This window comes from Elgaria multicarinata, chromosome 6, assembly GCF_023053635.1.
Source record: "Elgaria multicarinata webbii isolate HBS135686 ecotype San Diego chromosome 6, rElgMul1.1.pri, whole genome shotgun sequence".
NCBI lineage: Eukaryota > Metazoa > Chordata > Lepidosauria > Squamata > Anguidae > Elgaria > Elgaria multicarinata.
Genome location: NC_086176.1, coordinates 102,789,628 through 102,813,250, shown reverse-complemented (window position 1 = coordinate 102,813,250; position 23,623 = coordinate 102,789,628). Strand labels below are relative to the sequence as shown.

At 43.3% G+C, this 23,623-nt stretch overlaps 1 protein-coding gene across 1 annotated transcript in view; it reads right to left on the bottom strand.

Moving 5' to 3' along the window:
* The window catches only part of ALPK2 (alpha kinase 2), a 77,379-nt gene that overhangs the window by 30,111 nt on the left and 23,645 nt on the right, over nucleotides 1–23,623 (bottom strand). Inside the window, exons 4-7 of the mRNA XM_063128798.1 lie at nucleotides 5,751–8,805; nucleotides 3,613–3,760; nucleotides 891–1,018; nucleotides 627–662 (exon numbers count right to left, since the gene is read on the bottom strand). Coding sequence (XP_062984868.1) covers nucleotides 627–662; nucleotides 891–1,018; nucleotides 3,613–3,760; nucleotides 5,751–8,805 — 3,367 coding nt within the window. The remainder of the gene's footprint in view (nucleotides 1–626; nucleotides 663–890; nucleotides 1,019–3,612; nucleotides 3,761–5,750; nucleotides 8,806–23,623) is intronic.

Here is a 23,623-nt window from a genome sequence, read left to right as displayed (position 1 = left end):
CAGCAACACACATGCCAGCGTGATTAAAGAAACAGTAACATGTGGGGGGAAATCTTTTGTATCATATATCGTTGCTTCTCCCCTTGGATAGTGCTACAGAGCACAAGGATTTGCAAAGATCACATGTTTGAACATTGCAAAGGCTAGCGTCAAAAGAACTCATTGTTATGGCTCCTTGCTTTCAGCAGCGGTTTCTGCAAATGGAACTTTCTTACCATCCGTGCAAAAGCAGCAACATTTGTCCATGGTATTGTTCATCCAAGACAATACCTTGGAGCCTTAACTATGGGGAAACTGAGGTTCATTGTTTCTCTTCAAGGATGAACTCAAATGTAGAACATGAACTAGGGCTCCAGGAGTGGCTGATGTAGCCTCTGAAGATTGGGGGTGCTTTCAGTCTCACATAAGGTTACACAGTGGGGATGGGAAGACACTCTGGACATGCTCAGATAGACTGTCTCTCTCTTCCGCTACACCACATGGCCCAGGACAGGCATTATGACAGGCTTTAAAGCTAAGCCCTGGCTCAAATTAATGGCAGTCATACAAAATACACACAAATATGGCTATGACACAACACAATTCTCCAAAAGCATATATATGAAGCATGCCATATATGGTCTTACCTTCAACATCCTGAAAACTGGAAAGGTGTTCCAATACTGCAAAAAAGATGAAAAGCTATACAGTCAGGATGCAGACTGCAAAATAGCAACGGCAGTTGAGCTTTGTGTTTACGGGCACAATCCAATCCATATTTAGACAGAAAAAAGTCTTACAATTACCAGCATACCCCAGCCAGGATGGTTGGCCAAATGCATGCAGGGACTTGTAGAATTTTGAAACATGCACAAGGTTGCACCCTAAGAGGCACAAATGTTAGTCTTTACCTTCCAAGGTCAAGTTAAACTCTGCAGTTGCTTTTCCATACATATTCTTCAGGCAGCAGTGATACAGTCCTTGGTCTTTTTTACCAGCTTGAACTATTGCCAACGACACCGGAAAGTCATCTCCTGCACTAGAAAAGAGGTTAACATTGGAAGGTTCGTATTTCCAGCCGTCTTCCTGCGTAGCGTTTCACAGGCTTGTGAACCTTTCGGCTCTTATGTAATGTGGTCTCTTCCTCTCTTTGTTCCTCCCTCTGTCCCCTATGGCTGGAATGCAGGGAGATGACACTACTACTGCTGTCAACATTGCTGGGGCAGTGTCTAAATAAGGTAGGGTGGGGTGGAGAGACAGGGTCACATTGTTTACAACTTGCAACTAAAAGCTGGCACCCATTTAAGATTAAATCAAGCCATGCTTTCCTCCTCACCCCTATTGGTTCCACTGACAAACTGCTCTATGGTGGAATCATTTATTGTATCATTATATTTGGGGGGCAATCCATTCTCCCAGGCCCGCCTTTCCTTCCATTTCTTATGCATGCTGCTGCCTAGCATGCAGGAGCTCCCTACCAATAACTCCCCTATGTGAGAGCAGGATTCCCACTCGTGTAGATCCATGCACAGGGCGGAGGTGAGGTGAGGTGTGAGTGTTCACTGTAAGCTCCATCACACCGGGGGTTAACACACTCCCTACCTTCGTTTCTCCGCCCGTGTTTTCCTTCCTCAGTTACTTCCTCTTTTCAAAACAGGAAGTACAGAACGAGCAGGAGGCCCATTGAGTCCACTGTTCTAATGGCGCTGCTTCTCCTGCACACAGCAGGAGAGAGCAGTGATTCCGAGTTTAAAAAAACATCGGACTTAATTGGGGGGGGGGGGGGTTGCGGATGGGAGGCCAGAAGGGGTGTGAGGCAGACGACATTATGTGAGGGACCTGAGCAAACTTCGTGAGTGCCCAGGAATGAGTGTGCAATAAAACGCTCGTCGGATGGAGCTCTGTCACACATAGGGGGAAATAAGACATATAAGCTGAATCTACACCAAGCAGAATATTGCACTATGAAAGCAGTATGAAAGGGGTATATAAAAGGCAGGAGCCACACCAAGCAGGATATTTCGGTATGAAAGCAGTATATGGTCTGTGTCAATGGGCCCCAACAATTGTCAGTGCACTTCAATACTGCTATAAAGCAGTAGTGTGGCTCCTGCCTTTTATATAGTATATACCGCTTTCATAGTGCATTGCAATATCTTGCTTGGTGTAGATTAGGTCTGAGCTCTTTGTCATGACACCACTAATCTCAACTGGTCACTTTGTAATGCACTGCGAACCTTGAGATTGGACTACAGCAATGGGATTTATGTAGAGCTGCCTATGAGGCAGGCCTGGAGGCTGCAGCTAGTGCAAAATGCTACAGCCAGGCTGCTAAATGGGACAACCACCTACCAGGAACATATTACATCAATTCTGAAGGGGTTGAACTGGCTGCCAGTAAATTTGTGAGCCAAGATTAAGGTGCTTGGGCTGACATATAAAACCCTCCATCAGCCTTCCCCAACCTGCCACTTCCCAGATGGGTAGGACCACAACTCCCATAATTCCCAGCCAGCATGGTCATTGGCCATGGTGGCTGGGTATTCTGGGAGTTGCAGTTCGACACATCAGGAGGATGCCAGGTGGTGGAGGGCTAGCTTACACGGCTTAGGGTCTGGATACCAAATGGGACACTGTAGGGTTACCTCACAATTGATTATATTGCATATGTCTGCTTTAGAGTGTCTGGTAAGTAGGGAATGTTAGAACTGAGTGGGTGTGGTTTATGATGTAATAGGTAGGGGGGAAGAGGAGGATATAAGGAGTGTGTTGGGAGTTTGTGAGGACAGTGTGTTTTTAGGTTTTGTTTTTCTTGAGTTTTTTATTTGTAAATTAAGAAGAGTTTAGATTCTAGGGACGTAGGATTGGTATAAAGAGAGAGAGGTGGTTGGTGTGTGGAGAGTTTAGATTAGGCAGGATTAAAAATATATTTTTATTTAAAGTTTTTAAATAACAATAAACTTTTTATTATTGTGTTAGCTACCAAATACCACGTGTCAGCTTGGCATTATTTTCTTGCTTTACAATGATTAAACACCCACCTCATATTATACCCACAGATCCCGTATAAAACCGGTTTCCCTCATAGCTAGGGGAAAGGTTTTAATTAACCCTCTCTCAGGTTTTCAAGTGGTGGCGCTGGGCCTGAGAAGGGTTTATGCGACAGGCCTAGTGTAAGGTTTTGTCGCAAACACCTTTTCCCTTAGGTTCCTACCCGGAGAGTACTTTCCCCTAATATACACATTTCCATTGCAAAATTAGGATTAGTGTCCTTTTTGAAGGATTACTGAGTTTCCACTCAAGTATTTATTAATTCATTCAGTATTTTTATATCTCACTCTTCTTCCAATTTTGGAACACAGGGCGGCTAACAACACAAATACCAAAACAACCATCAAACAATATAAATATAATATAAACATCCTTAAAATAATAGTAGATTGAAATACAATTAAAACAGCAGCAATGAGTCTCAGTAGAGATGCTTCTAAATAACCTTATATCAGAATCCAATACTGGTTTGAAAGTGAGAAATATGGCAACTTAGCATTAAAATGTAAACCGAACTAATTTCTCTCTCACCCCTAACCATTGCAAAGCACTTTAAAGCATACTTGTGTTCGTTATCCTTACCTTCTGTGTACTCGGGCGAGTAGCTTAGAGTCTTTAGTCCATGTAATGGTGGACTCTTCATGAATTTCATTGAACTGGCAGCATAATTTGATATTTCCAGAGAAATCAGGGAACAGTTCTGCTTGAATTTTCTTCAGCAATTTGGGGGCTTGAAAACACACACACAATATAATAAGAGATGCTAACCACACAGTAGAACCTCAGTACCCATTTAAATATCGGCCTGGTTCAGACAACATGCTAAACCATGCTGCTTAATCACAAAATGGTTAAGGGGATGCATTCCCTTAACCATTTTGTGGTTAAGCAGCCTGGTTTAGCGTGTTGTCTGAACCAGGCCATCTTGTGTTTATCAAGTCATCATTCCTGTAGGCTGATTATAACTATAAAGTTTTTTTTTTTAAAAAAAAGCGTATTCCTTGCCCATATGTTTATTGAGATGTTTTAGGGGTATTTTTTTCTGGTTAAATATCAATAAGCCTTTGCACTTTATCCTAGAATAAAGAAGAAACTGCTGTAATTATCTTCTTTCGTCTTTTTTTATTATTATTATATTGATATTCACATTCCAAAGGAGCTTTCCTGAACTTGATGCCTTCCAAATGTATTGGACTACAATTCCCATCAGCCCCAGACACCATAGCCAATGCCCATGTAGGCTGGGAGAGATGGGAGTTTTAATCCAACATATTTGTTAGGGGGACCAGGTTGGGGAACGCTGCTCTATGGTTAAACCCAGTCCCCGAACATGGCAGCCATAGCTTAGCACACACTATAGGGGCCCTGACTCCAGAAAACTTTGCTATTGGCAATCGCTTAAGTCGGAGTGCTTTGATTAAATCAATACATAGCCGAATGCCAGTTGCTGGGGAATGTGAGCAAAGAGGTGCTGTTGTGCTCATGTGTTGCTTGGGGCTTCTCCTTGGCATCTAGCTGGCCACCATGGGAAGAGAATGCTAGACTAGAGAATGCTAGACTAGATAAGCCTTTGGTCTGATCTAGCACAGGTCTTATATTCTTAACTGTAAACTACAGTATTTACATCAATAAAAAGACGGGCAAATGCTTATGTCCTAGTTATGGGCCAGATCTACAACAAGCAGGATATAACACTTTGAAAATGGTATATGTAATGTGTCTTGGGCCCGAACACTTGTCAAAACCATTATAAAGCAGTAGTGTAGATCCTGCCCAGGAAAGGACCTGTGCTGCTGAGACAGCAAAACCACGGGCAGTATCTGATGCTGCCACAGTGCCGGTCCCAATGATGTTGCGCCAGCGTATACCAACACTAGTGCAATGTCATTAGCACTTGCTAGGTAAAGGGAAAAGGTGACAAACTGCATCATGAATATTAGATGGCAAATCACTGCTCTTTCCCCTTGCTTAGTAAGGGCTAGTGGCATTGCGCTAGAACAATGTCATTACTGCTTGCACTGTGGTAACACTGGATCCTGCCCCTTGTCTGCAGCAGTGGTTGGATAGTAGTAGCTATCTTTAAATAAAGATGGCTGGATTAGGAGGGATGATACCTTGGTGGTATGCATAGGTGTGCGCCGAGTGTGCCCAGGCACATCCTAATTTCCTGGGGCCACCTCCTCCACTTTCCTGCCCCTGCTCGAATCGGGGCTTTTAAGGAAGATGCAAAAGCTCTTTCCTGGGCCTTCAGAAAGTGTGCAATTCCCCTGGACATGCCATTAGCATCCCTGGGGGAGCTATGCACTTTGCGGAGGCCCCGGAAAGTGTGCATTCCTGTTCCTCCCTGCTCTAAGGAGGGGAAAGCGTGTTTTCAAGGGCCTCCCAAAAGTGCATAATTCCCTCCTGCCATGCCAATAGCACCCGCCATTAGCATGGTGGGGCGGGGGATTTCACATGTTCCAGAGGCCCTGGAAAGCACACTTTCTCACCCACCCCCACTGCTCCAATCGGGATCTTTAAGGTGCAGAACCTAATGAAATGAGCTGTGCATGCCTATGGTGGTACAGCATATGCTTTTCATGCATAGGATCTCAGATCAATCCTTGGCTTCTCTACCTAGAAAGGGCCTCAGGAAGCAGGGCCGGAAGGACCAATGCCTGCAACCTGAACCACTACCTGAGATGTACAAAAACAATTGAAAAACCCATTTCGAAGCGTACCTTGGCTATCTCTTTTGCATGGCAATTTCCATTGTTCCCTCTTATCTTCCTTGTGAGTTAAACCAGCCTCCGCTTTCAAGACTCTTTTAAGGCAGCTGACATTGTTGCAAACATTTTCCTTCACTTCAAGGCGTGGTTTCTTATTTTGCACCTTTGGCATCGTCTTCTTCTTTACCGTCTCTTGCTTGCGCTTCACGTCCTCAACACTGTTGTGAGGCGAGGGGGCCTTGCAGAGCTTAGAAGCCTCCTGTAACTTTGCGCGCTCTTCTTTTAATATGCACAGACCTCGGGCAGTTGCGCCTGAAGCACACGGCTGAGTTCTGACCTGTGGCAGCTGTTCCTCAGAACGATGGCTGTTCTCAGAGGCACAGGGCAAAAGGCTGCCTAAGGTCGCTGTTGCACGCTCGGATGGATTTAGGTTTTGCCTCTCACCATCTGTGAAAGCTCTGGCTTGATTGTGGCCTGTAGATGTAATTACACATCCGCCCACTAATCCTCCTACAGACACACCAGCTTGCTCACTGGAAGAGGCCATGGATGGATGCACTTGGTCTGTGCCGTCGTGCCAAGAATTGATCTGCTCTGAATTAATGAGTGCTCTCATGTACGGTTCCACTTCAGCTTCCTCTAGGTTACATTCAACGGACTCTTCATTCCCCCTAGTGTCCCTCTCACATGGGATTCTTTTGGCCTGACTTTCTCCTTCCACCTTTTGGTACTCATCCTGTTGCAGTTCAATGCTATCCTGCCAAGAATATATCTGCTCTGAGTCAATTAGGGCCCTCATATAAGGTTCTACTTCAACTACGTCAATATCAAGTGCAACTGACATTTGTTTTTCTCTCACACAGGGGGCTGTTTGAGACTTCCTTTTTTCTTCCACCCTTTGATCCTGATCCTGACTCGGTTTCAATGCCTTTCTATCCTTATCCTCCTTAACTTCAATCTGCATGGCCTCCGTTTGCATCGTGCTTCCAAACACCACCAGTGGATTGGCGCTACACCCTTTGTACATGTTTTCTTGTTGAGTCCTATTCTGAGTACAAACAATTAAATTGCCTGCCATATCGCTAGCATTCTGACTCTCCTGACCTGTTCTGCTGCACTCGTTTCTGAGAATATTTGAAGGTGGAACTGTGTTTAAAGCTGCTAACTTGCAGGTTTCAGGTGGAAAGCATGCAAAATCCAGACCTAACCCATTAGCACTCTCACAAAAATGGCCGGTGATGCTGGAACTATTGTCTGGTTCTCTTGATTGAGTATCTGATGGTGGGATCTGTAAGATACGTTTGGACTCTCGGGCGATTTGTCCCGCACTTGCTCCGAAGTCCCTATGCTCTTGGCTCATACTGTTTTTATCAGTCTTGTTTATTTCTAGCAGAACTTCAGTGAAGAACCTAACCTTGTATGATGCTGTGAACACAGGCTCCTCTTTCCTTCCTTCTGTTCTTTTCTTTTCCTGGCCTGTATCTTCCGTCCCATCCCCATCACATTTAGAGTTTGTGGCTATAACTGAATTATGATCTCGTATGTGGTAGCTGTAATGCTGTGCACCAGATACAGCTTGAACATCTTTACTCGTATTACATCTCAAAATATGATAAATGCCACAATTACTGCCACTTTGGGCATTCAATTCTGACTCAGTTCCTTTCTCCTGAAATTTCTCTGCAGCACTTTTATCGACCGCCGTAACTGAAGAGTGTTCTTCACTTGTAAATTGATCTGTATTTTTGCCAAAGAAATTACTGGATGAATCCTCTTTCGGTGAAAGCTCAGCAAGACTAGCACACTTTTTTATTCTCGAGTGGCACAGTGTAATGTGAGATTCTTTAGCAGACATCTCATCAGCCTGCTTTGCTATGGGACCATATGTACAACGAACATTCTGTTCTATATGAGACAACTGGCCAAGATGATTCGTAGGTAGGGCCGATAAAATTTCTTGGCCGCGTTCTAGAGGGCTGCCTGGAGCTTCTGTAAGTCTGAATGGAGATTCTGCATCACAAGATGGGACAGCATGATCAGTCATAACCATTCCTTCCTGATAAGTGGACCTCTGAATCGATTCATTATGATCAGGCTGCATTTCAATGTGCTTATCCTCCAAGAATTTTTCCTTTCGGAGATGGTTCCTTAGAAGATGAGCAGATGGCTTTTCTGTTTTATGTCCAAAGGCAGAGCACAGGCACATGGCATCTGTTTCTACAGGTAGTGTAAGAGGACGGCTGCCCATGGATGCACGGATGCACGCTTCATCTGTTTTTAGCAGGCTGTTAAAATCGGTGTGGACTTTCATTATCGCTGCCAATTCTGTGACAAGCTGATTATGTTCTGTTAAATTTCCTGGCTCAGGCTTCCCGGCACTGACATCCCCAGTAACGTCCAGCCCTCTGACTTCCTTGGCAGTGTCAGTCCCAGCTGCTAAACTCTTAACCTCATCACTTGCGCAAGTGAAGTCATAGTCCCAATCTTCTTCCTCGTGAAGAAGTTTCTGTAACTGCTCATGCATTGATGATAAATCGTCATCTCTAAGCTCAGGTCCTGCAGATTCCAAGGCCCTCTGGAAATCTCCTTCGGATAGATATTCAGCACATGGTGTGTCATGGACTGTTGTTACCTCATTGACTTCATGAGGATTTGCCTTCCCTCTTTCTGTTTGCATTTCAGGCATTGCCATAGGAGTCAGTACGTCACATAAGCCTTCAGACTTGGAAGTGACATTGGGGTCGTCTGATAGCATATTACAGCTTGCCATATTGTCCAGGGTTGGGATGTGAAGAGTTTGATATTCACATGGCTCCTTCTCATCACTCCCATCAGTTCCATTGGATACAGAAAGTCCCGCTGAGTTTTCCAACACAGTTTCGTCCATTTGAAATCCGTTTGTGCCACTGACTTTTTCTGAAGCTGAGTTTTCACCATCTACAGAAACACTTTTTATAGCAGAAGATGTGAAGACGGATCTCTCGTCTAACTCAGGCTCTATTATAAACAGTTTTAGATCATCCCTGGTTGGTGCTGTGCTGGCAGTACCAGTTTCTTGTTGTTCTACCTAGACAAAATGAGGTGAGGGAAGAGAGAAAATAAGAAGGCATGAGAAGCAGTTTGGAATTTAGGCAATTATTTATTAGATTTCTATACTACCCAACAGCCAAAGCTCTGTGGGCAGTTCATAAAAAATTAAAACCAGAAACTACAATGTGATAAAACATAATAGAAAACCTTTAAAAGTTTATAACAGAATAAAACCAAAGCAAAAAAGCAACATAGGGATCTAAAAACCACAATAACACATTTTATAAATAAAACTGTACTACTAAAAAGCCCGGGGAAACAATCAATGGGAAAGTCCAGGTGGTATAGCAGACAAGAATGTCGGGCTCCAAAATTTGCATTACCCTAAACTGTCCTAGCCCTGTGATGATGGTCTACTGTCATGTTGAGTGAAAGCACCCATATGATACCTAATATCTATCCATACAAGGGCCTAATCTACACCAAGCAGGATATAGCACTATGAAAGCTGTATGAGAGCCACTGTGGTGTAGTGGCTAGAGTGTCGGACTGGGAGTTGGGAGATCCAGGTTCTAGTCCCTACTCGGCCATGGAAGCTCACTGGGTGACTTTGGGCCAGTCACAGACTCTCAGCCTAACCCACCTCACAGGGTTGTTGTTGTGAGGATAACGTGGAGAGGAGGAGGATTAAGTATGCCGCCTTGGGTTCCTTGCAGGAAAAAAGGCGGGATATAAATGTAATAAATAAATAAATAAATAAATATGGTGTGTGTCAATGGGCCCCAACAGTCGTCGGTGCACTTCAATACTGGTGTAAAGCCGTAGTGTGGCTCCTGCCTTTTATATACCACTTTCATAGTGCAGTATCCTGCTTGGTGTAGATTAGGCCAAGGTCTGATGTGAGCCAAAGCAGTAAAGCTGATAGGAACCTATTTAATTTTAATAGGATTTGATGCAGCACAGTGCAGCGCACAGGGGCTGCAACTGTAGGGCATAAAAGTTAAGCAGTTTTAAATCTCATTGATTTCAATGGAAGGAATTTGAGAACATGCTCAACGTTTCCATTGAAATGTCTAGAAGGTAAAAGGGCTTGATGTTGGCTGGATTGTGGCCATAATTCAAAATCTACAAATGTTTTAGTCCAGGAGTGGACAACACACAGCCCCTGAGCTACACACAGTCCCCACTGATGCCTCCACTGCTGCAGAGCTACCAAAATTCAGTAGTGCAATAGCATTGGTTTAGCGGGGGGGAGGGAAAGCCTCCTTTTAAAAACATGCATGTCTATTAGGGATGTGCTCCGCTCCGATTAGAATCGGAGAATCAGAAGCGAATTGGCCTGCTCCGCCTTGCCCAGAGGCAGAGTAGAAGCAGACCACGGACCCTTAGAAGCAAGGCGAAGAGAAGCGGCCATAGGCCAGCGCTTCTCTTTTCGAGGAGCGATCCGCCCGCCCTTTTGGATCATTTCGCCCATAGGATTGCATTGCGGAAAAGAATAGGGGATAACTGTGTTGTTTTTTAAGCTATCTTTCTGAAATTTCTTGTGCTTAGAGAGTCGTGGCTAGGAGTAATTTTGAGCCAACTCTCAGCACTCTGCGTGGTGCGATTCGCTTGCTACAATTTTTTAAAAAAATCAGGTAAAAAAAAGCGGGAGAGGTACCTTTTTGAAGTGCTGAGAGGCAGATTCATGATCACATGATCCCAAAGTTAGAGGAGGGGATAGGCAAAATGGCATACTAGTAACTTGGGATACTGGGAAACTTCTCTTTCTTAGTCTGTGAACGGACTTTTCCCAGTGTTTTTTAACACAGTAGCCCCACCAAATGCACAAACACAACCTGAAATCATATACTAAGCAAATAAATAACAGATAGGAAACACAGCACTGCTACCCACCCTAACCTTGGTGAACAACTGAATAGATGTGGTGCAAGGGGATGAGGTCCCCTAGGGCATGTGGATGTGCCCAGTGCACACACTCTCCCACCCTGGAGGGTCATCAGAGCCCTCCAAAGAGTAACCCAGTGGAGAGACTGAAGCTAATGCCTGTCATGAGTTGAAGTGGCAGGTCGCTTCTTAACACTGGTACTTACTTAGGGCCAGTCAACAATTGGCATATTATCCCCCTCCCCTGGACACGTACACTTTCCTCTTACTGGTAAAAGACAGACATAGCCTTTTAAAAAAAAATCTTCTTGTTGTTTATTCAGCACCACTGCTGCTTTTAATTCCACCCCTCCTTTGTTTATTTATTTATTTATTCCATTTTATATTTACACCCCATAGCCCAAGCTCTCCTGGCTTTTCCTCTTCAGTGAAGTCAGGCAGGCTTTCATTGTGGTTCAACTCCTTATTGTTGTTGTTGTTATTATTATTGTTGCTATTAATATTAATTAGTACTGCTATTAACATTATTATTTTGTTGTTTAGTAATGGCTGTGATCACAGTGCAGTCAATCAACTCTGAAGCAAGGATCACAAAGCTTTACTCTTATCCTCCTAGCCTCCTAGTTATGGGATGCAAAAGAAAAGGCATCTCTCTGTGCTGCTCCCACCTCACAGGGATGGTTTGCATTACTGGCTTTGAAACTATCCTTGGCTCACTTCCTTGTGCTCCCAGAAATGTCTGCTGCCTGCCTGCCTTCTCTCCCTCCTCCCCTGCCTGCCTCGCAGGGATGGTTTTTGTGTGTCTTGCTTTGACTCAGGGGATAAGTCCTTCCTGCGCTCACTTAGATGTTTGGAAGTTCCAAATAAAATTTTCAAGTGTGGAAGAAGATTCATAATAGGTTTATCTACTCCCCAATTCATGGCATGTTGGGATTTCCTTTGAAATGGCCCCATTGAGCTGTCTGCAGCTTTAAATCCCTGAGATACTGGGGTGTCCGGTTTTCAAAAATTCCCCAAAAATCAGGGGAGGCTTGGATTGGCTTAAGTCTTGGCATGCGTGTGTATACATCCATGCGGTGTCATGGTGCCGAACATGAGGTTTCTAACATGAAAATTGACATAGTTCTAGCATGGGACTTGATTTGGGGTGAGTTAGAAGGTTAAAGCCCCGCCAAAAATCAGGGGATGATGGGATCTGCTTGAAACTTGCCATTAATGTGGATCTAGATGGCAGCTGTAAGGGTGCCTGCTTCTAAGTTTTTATCTGTCAAAATGTCGGAGAACAGTCCATGTCTGAAAATAGGGTGTCCGATTTTCAAAAATTCCCCGAAAATCAGGGGATGCTTGGATTGGATTGAGTCTTGGCATGCATGTGTATATGTCCATGAGGTGTCATGGTGCCAAACTTGAGGTTTCTAACTTTAACAGAAAAAAAGTTGTAGACTTTTTTGGATTTCAATGCAAGCCTATGGGGGGGGGGAAAGCGGAGCTCCGATCTGGATCTGGAGCTTCGCAGCGAACCGGAGCGGACTATAGGCGGAGCGGAGCAGAGCGGACCCGATTCGGAGGTTGCGGATCTGGAAGAGAAGTGGATCGGGGGTCCGTGCACAACCCTAATGTCTATACCTTTTGTGCTGGTTTATTTGTTTACTACATTTTAAACCCATGAATTCCGCCGCCCCCCATATCAACACAGAAATACTATAATTTAATTAAAACTAAAAGGATTTTGGAAACATGTACTCTGATTTACTGTGGCAAAAGATTTTCCTATTCCTCTGATTGCACATTTCAAAACCTCATTCAAATATAGTTTAGTAAATAATTTAAAATCCATTCCATTAACATCTTTTAATTTGATGCAGTTTAATCAAGCATACACACGCAAGCAACACCTGCATGTACAGTCACCATTTCAATTCTTAAGGTTAGCCTTCTGCAAAATGTCAGCTCCATGGCTTGTTGCTGGGTGTACAACCCCTGCCTAAATTATACCTAACCTTTTACTAAATACTTGCTGGGATTTTGCTAACATCATATGATCAGTCTGCCCACACCATATGAGATGGTGGTGTGAAAAATGAAAACAGACAGCTGTCCCCAACAGTGTTTTAGCAAAATCGCTAAATCAAACAGCAAATTATCTAGGGTGACCATATGAAAAGGAGGACATGGCTCCAGTATATTTAACACTTGCATAGAAAAGGGAATTTCAGCAGATGTCACTTGTATATATGGAGAACCTGGTGAAATTCCCTCTTCATCACAACAGTTAAAGCTGCAGGAGCTATACTAGAGTGACCAGATTTAAAAGCGGGCAGGGCACCTGCAGCTTTAACTGTTGTGATGAAGAGGGAATTTCACCAGGTTCTCCAGATATATCAATGACACCTGCTGAAATTCCCTTTTCAGTACACCTGTTAAAGATACAGGAGCCCTGTCCTCCTTTTCATATGGTCACCCTAAATTATCAGAATATGCTCTCAAATATATCCTGAGCTGTGTGTATCCGGTAATATCCACCTTAATTTTTGTTTGTTTGTTTGTTCTAAAACCCACTATTTTTCATGGTTTCAGCCAGCAAAGTTTCAAAACATGGAAGTAACATCTTCAGAAGACTGGGGCTGTGACTGTGATGTTGTCATACCTTGACTGAAGCAAGAGTAAGTAGTACTTGAGTAAGCAGAAAGGATGTGGTGAGTAAAAACCACAAATACGCTGCTCCACCTGCCTGTTTCCTATGGCACCAAGAGCGGGGTCCTCCCCTCCCCTCAGTGCAGATGGAAGTCAGGTTGGAATACAACTATCAACAATGGAATCTGAGCAGCTGAGTTCAGATTCTGAAAATACGAAGGTCAGAAGTAAGGATGGCTGAGAAATTCCCTTCAATGTGTTTTACACCAGAATTTACCCAGTTTGCACCTCTCCGACTCAAATGCAATCTGAACCCCAAATCCATGCGTTTCTGAGCTTGCAATGCGATTTACAGACCAAAGAAAAATGTGCCCTAACATTTGAAGAGCACGCATGAAAATTGTGCGTACTTTTGAACGATGTGAACAAACACACTTTAATCGATGGGATAAAAATGTTTGCTTTTCAGAAATGCATATAACTGATGTTTACCTTTAGGAAAATGCACACTGAAATGTGCACAAACTTTCATGCAAACAATGAAAAAAAATGCTCACAATCTGATAGGCACACGAGTCGGAATGAGGTTTTGCTTATTCACACGTCCCTACTGGAGCTAGAGCTGGAATCAAGCAAGGAAGCCCACCCCAATCAAGTATGGAAATGCAACAGAGCTCCAAGTTGGAACATCATTCCTGACAGTAAATGGCTCCTAGGCCCTGGAGTGTCTCTGTCCATCCAGCCTGTCTTTTCTCTACATGGACATAGAGAAAACAAGCACATTCATGCATGTGTGAACCTGGTTTTAGCTCATCGTAATTAATGGCTGATCTGTACCTGCAGGTATTTCGGCATGGAAGAGGGATGCTCCCAAATATTCCCCGCTTCCGCGATTGGCACTCACGGGGCACACGGCACTGATACTGTATGTACCACAGTTTCAGGAGTGGTGCTGCTGGAGCATGCGTGCCCCTTAATGTCACTTGCATTTGTGGATCAGCAGAAGTGGGCAGTGCTGGGCAGATGACGCGGCTACGGGGCAGAGATTTTTTTAATGACTCGTGAGGGATGCGCATGAGCGCAGGTGCACAGCAACACATGGGGGGGTAGAAACTCCATTGAATATGCACTCCTGCGCAGAGAGATGTTTGTATTAAAAAAAAACTCCACACACTCAGTGGTAAAACATGGCGATACCCATCCAAAACATGTCGTGAAAATGGCGGATAGGTCCACTCCCGCACACCTCTGATACCCATGCACACGCCCCTCACAGCTGATTGGCTGCTCACGGAAAACAGCAATAACCTCACAAAGGGGGGGCACACTGCAAATGTTCTTTGGAATGGAAGCGAGAGAGCAGGAAAAAAACATGACAAAAGCTGTCAGGGATATTCTGGAAACTGAGAGGTGGAGCCAAGATCACCATGGGAGCAGGTGAACGTCATGTGCCCTGTTAGTGACGACTGTGATACAATCCTGCAATACATGGCTGGTGTAGACTCCCCCTAGGTTATTCCTGTGCTCAGTTAATTGATCTATTTTATTACTCTAATTCATTTTCCATTTCTAGGCAAATCATTTCTCCATCCCTTCTTATCATTGTGGTTCTTTGGTCAGAATCAGTGGTATAGTGGAGCCAGGGCTCACAGGGTTGAGGCATCAGGACTTTTTGATTAGTAGGGACCATGATATCATCTGCCACCTCCCTCTTCCCTCAGAATTCCCTGATCCTTCTGAACTTAGCTGCAATCCACACTTTAGCTGGAGGTGTGTGTGTGGGGGGGGGATATGTTTTCCCCCCCAGCAAACAATATGTCATTGTGAGCTATCATTGGGTAAAAAGTAACTTAAGTCCCATTGTTTTCAATGGGTCTGCTCTAAGTAGGACTAATGTTGGAGTTAACCTCCTCTTTTAATGCAAAGTAGTGTGGGATGTCTTGGTCTTGAATGGTCAATTAAGACCCATTAGCTTTACAAAAGTCCTGCTCCTGATGGAGATGAAAACTTTTAGAACTAATTCATTGACTTCATTGTTTTTGACATATGTTGTCTCTGTGTGCGCTATCTGTTTGTATGTTTTTTTTATGTAAATGGTTTTGCATTCTGTATAATATATATTTTAATGGTTTTAATTTTTGTGAACTGCCCCGAGAACCATGGGGCCATATAGAAATATAATAAATGAGGGGAAATGAAATTGACTATGAGATCAAATGTTTTCCTCCTGGAACACTTTGAGTGGTGGGGAACTTAGGCTGTCTGGAGACATATGTTCCTCTCTTTCCCTTCCTTATACAGTCACAAGACTCTCCAGCAAAAGTCCAACGTGCTAACAACTACACTGCCCTTTGCCAGCTCATTCTACTTGTGTCAGCTCATTTTAATGAACCTGATGTTATGCTATGTAACTGCTGCTCTTGGGGGCGGGGTTGCGTCTAAGTGTAATAGATACATAAACAATGCACACAATAACTCTGTTCAGATGACACGCTAAGCCACGGTGGTTAAGCACTTTGAGCTAAACATTATGGCTTAGCATGTCGTATGAACCCAAGGACCTCCACTTCCCTTACTCGGCTTCGTCCTTTTTCTTCTGCTGCCCCTTACGCCTGGAACGCTCTTCCGGAACACTTGAGAACTACCAACTCAATCACAGCTTTTAAAACTCAGCTAAAAACTTTTCTCTTCCCTATAGCTTTTAAATATTGAGTTTGTTCTGACTCTATACTGTTAGCTTCACCCTACCCGGTGCCTGTTTACACTTCCCTGTGCCTGTTTGCATTCTCTTTCCCTCCTTATTGTTTACTACAACTTTATTAGATTGTAAGCCTATGCGGCAGGTTCTTGCTATTTACTGTGTATAATCTGTACAGCACCATGTACATTGATGGTGCTATATAAATAAATAAATAAATAAATAAATAAATAATAATAATAATGAACCATGACTTAGTGTATCGTGTGAACCATTCTTAACCATGGTGGTTACATAACCAAAGTTTAAACATGCTCTCTAACCATTTGCTGCAAAAGGGTTAGTGGCCTAACCACGGTTTAGCGTGTTATCTGAACAGGCCCATATATAGATACAGATCAACACAGCCTCTTGCATTTTTGGACTTTGCTTGGCGCTGTGGCTATGGGAATTGTCATAATGAGTCCTTGCACTTCAAAATGTATCATTACATCATGGGCAGAATTATCAACATCTACGTTTATCATAGGGAAAATGAAGATTGACCCACACAATTGTGATTTGTGCTCACAGCTTACAATGAGATAGATAGAATCGAGAGAGAGAAAGAGAGAGATAGCTTCATCCCACGTACCTGTTTCCCTGGAATTATTCCCTACAGCGCTAAGCTGTCATTGTTGTTGTTGTTATTGCTAGCTAAATCACACCCCAGGCGGCAGCGCTCCTAAGATCCTTTGCATACCAGGAAATGGGTTTAAGGGGGGAAATGTAAAAAATCATTAAAAAATCAACGGATGACCCAATCCGATTCAAATTTGATATGCTTAAAGCTCTCCTTAATATCTATTACTGTGCCAATTTTGATGTCTTTATCTTTAAAACTTATGCAGATGTAAGCATTTGTTTAATTTTTCTTTAAACATATCAAATCCTGCTCCTGCACCCCCAGTGGCCACTTGGAAAACAACAAATGATTCGCTCCAAAAGTAGTAGCAAAATAGGTTGGGTCTTTTGCCTTTGCAGCACAATTAAAGCAGGATGCATGGGAGTACTTCACAGTCAAAGCAGATTATAAACTGGAAAACTTCAGAGTACTTCACAATAAAAGCAGATTATAAAATGGAAAACGTCGGAGTCCTTTGCACGCAATTTGCAGTGATTGCACAGTATAATGCTGGTGTGATAAACCTCAGAGAGTCCAGCATAAGAAGGATCAAGAATGTGAACAGTCTCCTGCTTTCCAAGGCAACTCGAATGTGTCCATCGCATTCCAAATACATGTCAGGGACAGAGTGTTTCTGCAATGTAATAAGATCAAGGAGGCTGAGATACTGGTTTTGAATGAATAAGAAGCCGTGTGGAACCCGCCCACTGCATTGCCGACGAGGACATCATTGCTTTGAGTCCAAATGCTTTAAGTCAGCTGTAGTGTAGTTAAATCCAGACTTAGTCATACTTCAAAGAGACTCACTGAAATCAATAGGACTTAGGTTAGCCTTGATTAATCAGTCCCATTTCAATGGGTCTACTGTAAGCATGGGTACAGTCCTATGCGTGTTTAGACAGAAAAAAGTCCTACAACTTCCAGCATTCCCCAGCCAGCATGACCTAATGTTTGAAGTAGGCCATAGCCAGTCAATTTAAGACTTACTTCAGTGCTATCTCATATCCTTTTCCAGCTCACCTGGAAGACGGGGGCTGTGTGTAGGGAAACCATAGCGACACAACATTGAACGTCCGTTTCCAGCCGAAAGTTTCCATTTGCATAGCAAGAGCATAATGTGGATACGGTGAGGAAGCCACTGTATCCCCATTGTTTTATGATATTCTGACCTACCTGACTAGCATTGGCTAACCCCATATATAATGTCGTCCAAAATGTGCCGGACTGATGTGTATTTTGTGAACCGCCCAGAGAGCTTCGGCTATTGGGTGGTATAAAAATATAATAAATAAATAAAATAAATCTTTTGTCTATTTATCTCTAGAGATGTGAGGTACAGTAAAGCATCTAAGTGGAAAACTCTTATAAGTCAGATATATGAGTGTTTCCTACCTGAACACTCATAAATGGCTAAATAAATTATAACTATTATTAGCCGATCGATTTCATTGTCAAGACTCATTTATCATAATAAGTAGTGAAATATCACTCCTTCTAATGGTGCACTCCGGCGGTGCATGCCAGCCAGATTGTAGCCAAAACATTGCCGTTGAGAATCAAGAGGAAGGTATCAGTATGCTCAGAAGAACGCCAAGATTTGCGGAAGTAAAAAAAAATAAAAATTAGGTGAACAGAAATTAAGTGAACATCCGAGCCAGTGAAAAGAACTTAAGTGAACAACCCTGCCCTGCAAAAACAGCCTACTGAAGACGAAGCATGCTCAGTTGCCTTGACAAAGAATCACAGAATAGCAGAGTTGGAAGGGGCCTACAAGGCCATTGAGTCAATGCAGGAATCCACCCTACCCTTACATGTTTTCTACCTGTAGGAAATGGAAAATGGGGGAGGGGAGCAAGGGGCAGATTACAAGGGAAGAATGCACTGCTTGAGCTCCTTACAGTTTATCATAGCCTGGAGAAAGGCATGGAAAGGCATGGAAGAACTTCTGCTAGGATGTGGGAATACACTGCAACATTTCAGTTGTAATTCGATACAAGGGGGGGGGGGGAACTGACCAAAAAAGTAACATTGTAAGATCAATTTTTCAAAATCTAATAGATGTTGTTTAGCAGCACCAGTTTTTTAAATATTTTTTTTTATAGTTAGGCCTCTGTTTCTTTCCACCATCTATTGGATGGACAATTTTATACTAAATTGGGCAGGATCTAATGTTGAGCATCATCAGAGGAGCATTTTATTGGACACTCGTTCCTGGGTAGTCATAGGTTTTCGTGGTTCCTATTCATGACGCCATTCGCCTCCCGTACGTCTCCCGCCCCTTCTAGCCGTCTTCCCGTGATAAAAAAGACCCCAGTAAGTCCAAATTAATTTTAGAGATGGAATGTGAACGTGTGCAGGAGAAGCGGCGCAATGAAAATGGCCCACTGAATTGGTCACGTGCACGCTGTTTACTTCCTCTTCCCTCTCCCTAAGATAGAGGAAGTATTGAGCAACAAAAGCAAAGGTGGAGAAATGATGGTAGGGAAACGGGATTTCCCCCCTGTCTGATAGAGCTCACAGTCTGAGTGCTAAATATTTAGATGTGGTAAATCTGTAAATGGGACAGTTTGATAAACAGTGGGGAAAACATTCCGCTAGTTTACAACCACTAAAACAGTGCCTTACCAACTCATAAGGCATGTTTCTAAAGTGTCCATCCAGGACCACAGAAAGCATTAGTTGAAACTGATGGTCCTTTTGCTAGAAAATACGTAAAATTCTGTGAGGCAATTCTCAGCCTTCTCAATTTGTCCTAATCTTGAACTACAAAGGGGCAAAATTAAGATTCTCTACCACAGATAGTTCCATCTGAACCTGATGTTTCTTACATAAAAATAAACAAACTCTTCAGTTGTTGTTACTCCTCTCTAAGACAGTGGGGATGAATAAGATCACAAGTGGTTTTGCCATAGTATAAAGTCAATGCCTAATGGAGTAAAGGTCTACAGGGGTTGCCACTAACACATAATTAAAAAAGCAGGCACAGATTTCCATAAAATGTGTATGAGCTAATTTGTACTTAGGGATGCACATTTAGACATAATGACTATAATTTAAATGGAAGAACAATGCATCTCCCCATAGTGGGGAAGACTGCCACCAGGTGACCCATGTGCTTTGCTCACTCCACTATCCAGCTGCTAGCAGTCGATAGGAAACTTCAAGCCCCCGGCTCTCCCTGTTAATGGTTATAGAATCACAGAATAGTAGAGTTGGAAGGGGCCTATAAGGCCATCAAGTCCAACCCCCTGCTCAATGCAGGAATCCACCTTAAAGCATACCTGACAGATGGTTGTCCAGCTGCCTCTTGAATGCCTCTAGTGTGGGAGAGCCCACCACCTCCCTAGGTAACTGGTTCCATTGTCGGACTGCTCTAACAGTCAGGAAGTTTTTCTTGATGTCCAGTCGGAATCTCGCTTCCTGTAACTTGAGCCCTTTATTCTGTGTCCTGCACTCTGGGATGATCGAGAAGAGATCCTGGCCCTCCTCTGTGTGACAGCCTTTCAAGTACTTCAAGAGTGCTATCATGTCTTCCCTCAGTTTTCTCTTCTCCAGGCTAAACATGCCCAGTTCTTTTAGTCTCTCCTCATAGGGCTTTGTTTCCAGACCTTTAAACTGGACTTGGACTGGTCATTCCTTCAAATAGGTGGGGGGGGAGAGAGACTTCACATGTCCTCTAGCAGCCTTTCAAATAGATGACTGTAAAGTAGGGCACGCTGCCATTTTATCTGAAGTTTCCAAGGAAGAGAAGAATGGCAGAGATCTTGTTGTGGATCTTTCTATTTCACTTGAAACCAAGGGCTGCCTATACGTGGGGAAAGCCCCATGGTGGCTGTGAATCTGCACCATGTTGGTTAGATGATGCAAGCGGAGGTCTGCAGCACTGCAGGGCTTCTCTGTGATGTTGCGTTTTGAAAAAGTCCGGGATTTACCCCGACTTTTTCACACGGAGTGATATCAACACAGCACTTCTGCTGGGTAACGTCACTCTAGGGCCAATCCAGGGTCAACCCAGGGGTGGACCCTGGTGGAAGGCGACCAGCGATTGGCAGCATTCCACCAAACCCCGCGCTCCCTCCTCAGCATTGGGATTACCCAACACCACCCTGGGAGAGGGAAAGCGCCAACCTGGTGCCATGAAGACAGTCCCCAGGGCTGCCTATTGATAATGATATGCTGAACTTGACTAGGTAATGCTTGGATTTGCTCAGAGACTGTGAATTCTAACAGTGCAAGCCTACGGATGTCTACTCAGAACTAAACCCTATTGAGTTCAGTGTCCTATTGAGTCTCAGTGTCTAGAGGACTGCAGCCTAAATGTTATTCTCCTATAATGTCCTTAATTGCTTCCAGGGAAGTGTATCAACAAGCAGATCTAGAATAAATTAAAGTTGTTGTTCTTAAATTGCAGAATAAGTCATGTAAAATAAGGGGAATGATGTACATTTGCTCAAATTCCATACTATATAAAGGGCGCATGATGCCATGTTTCTCAACACAGAATTTGGTTTGCATGGGTACAGAATTTTTTAATGTGGCATTCACATATCCCTGCCCGCTATGGCCGAAGGTCTAAATATGAGCATGGATATCTTCCATACAGGGAATTAATTTCTCTGGTTTAGCAACTATTGCAATTTGTGTTCTTCAAGGAATAAATAAAGTTGATTTTTAAAAATCCACTACAGCTTTCCCCCCCTTCAAATTCCCCATTTTATACACCCAAATGTCCATACTGCTACATCTTTACATATAATACCTTAATACACCCTAGGGATATCCCCCCTTCTAGCCAGCTATCACTATCAAATCACCTCTGCCAAGAATGAATCAAAGGAGCTTTATGCTTTTGCTCAATCAGAGAGAGTCCAAAAGAAAACAGTCTACCCTGTTACAGCTTCATCATACTTGAAATGTGCTCTCTGGGTTGAACATGTTTGCGGCATGACTTTTTCCATCATTGCAGACAGCTTGTTGAAAACACCCAGTGATCCACAGTTAATCTTAGAGACTGATCTATGGGGAAATTGAATTGCTCACTCTAATAGAAACATCTTCACCTCACTAGAATAAGAGAAGCGGCATAGGAAGAGATGAATCGATAGGGCGTGTTGAAAGAACATGATGCCAGTATTGTAATATTTGGTTCTTTAATGTCATCTGGATATGTGGGCATGGGCATTTTCCTGATATTTGCTTCACAGTGACGTTGTGTGACTTTGTCTATGATGTCACAAAGCTACACGTGGCACAGTGATTTCGTCAATGCCCAGAAAGAGCAGCATGGGGGCTAATAAGATTAAAAGGCGGTGAGGGTAAAAGAGATCAAGGACAGTGAGGGCAAAGATGAAAACTGGTGCTAAAAACCTGCATCTAGAAGCATAACTGGGGAGTGAGGGCACCAAATAACATCAAAGCAAGATGAATATTCAGAATGTTTTCTTTTTAGTAAAGAGTTCAGCCATGTCAAGTACATTAATTTTAAATTGAATATGTAAGTTATTGAATATTTGATGCAACCCTAACAACTTGCTTTCAGCTTTAGTTCACCATCTGTAAAATGGAAATCTCACAGTAATCAACCTCACAACATTGTTATTAAAATTTTATGGGATGGATCCAAGCTTATAGCTTCATCACACCAGGGTTACACTGTGCAATCACTGAGAAATGCGTGCAAAGGACTCCGAAGTTTTCCAGTTTATAATCTGCTTTGACTGTGAAGTACTCCTATGCATCCTGCTTTAATTGTGCTTCATATATAAAAGAACCGACCTATTTTAATACCGCTTTAGGAGCGAATCTTTTGTTGTTCTCCAAGCGGCCACTGGGGGCACAGGAGGAGGATTTGACATGTTTAAAGTACAAATTAAACAAATGCTTACATCTGCGTACGTTTTAAAGATAAAGACATCAAAATTGGCAAAGTAATAGATATTAAGGGGGGTTTAAGCATACCAAATTTGAATCGGATTGGGTCATCCGTTGATTTTTTAATGATTTTTTACATTTCTCGCCCGTAAACCCTTTCCTGGTATGCAAAGGCTCTTAGGAGCGCTGCTGCCCGGGGTGTGATTTAGATAGCAACAACAACAAAGGTGACAGCTTTAAGCTATGGGGATAATTCGAGGGAAAACGGGTACCTGGGATGAAGCCCTTAGTCTTGCTTAGCGTAGACCCACTGAAAATAATACAACTTAAGTTGTACTGATTCCAATGAGTCTGCTCCTACATGAATTCTATATCAATGAGATGACATTGCAAAACTCACATTTCCCCCCACCCACCCAAAACCTGAACGTCACAGGTGCAAACTGAAAGATGCTGTCATGTAATACATAATTTAAGACAGATTTTTGACATTGAGCTTTTGTGGCTGTGGGTGATCATGTGCGTTTCAAGCTTGGACATGGAAAATCAAGATCCAAAAGCCTTCTCAGAAAATGAAGCTCAGTGAATGGGCTTGGCCAGCTACTATCTCACTTCCTAGCCTACCTCAATTATTAATAATTGATATTGGATAGTCACTCATCCAAAAGATATAGAGCAGGCACAGGGAGCTTCCTGCCAGGCTGATCCATCAATCCTGCAGGGCTCCCCTTCCCTGAAGCCTCATCCTCTCACAAGGGAGAGAGGACAGGAGAGCACGCACTCCCTTATCACTCAGTTGGCGCTTCTAGGAACTGGCTGAGTCCCCCAAGGTTGAGATCCACAACACAGACGGGGGGCAATCATGCTTCCCTACCATCATTTTTCTGCTCCCGCTTTCGTTGCTTGAAACTTCCTCTTTCAAAAGTGGAAGTAAACAACATGCGCATGGCCCATTCATTGGGCCATTCTGATCGTGCTGCTTCTCCTGCACACAGCAGGAGATAGCAGCAACTTCCGTTTTAAAATATATATTGGACTTACTGGGTATTTGTGTGTGTGTGTGGCATGAGCAAGGCCAGATGGGGCGGGAGGCACACAGGA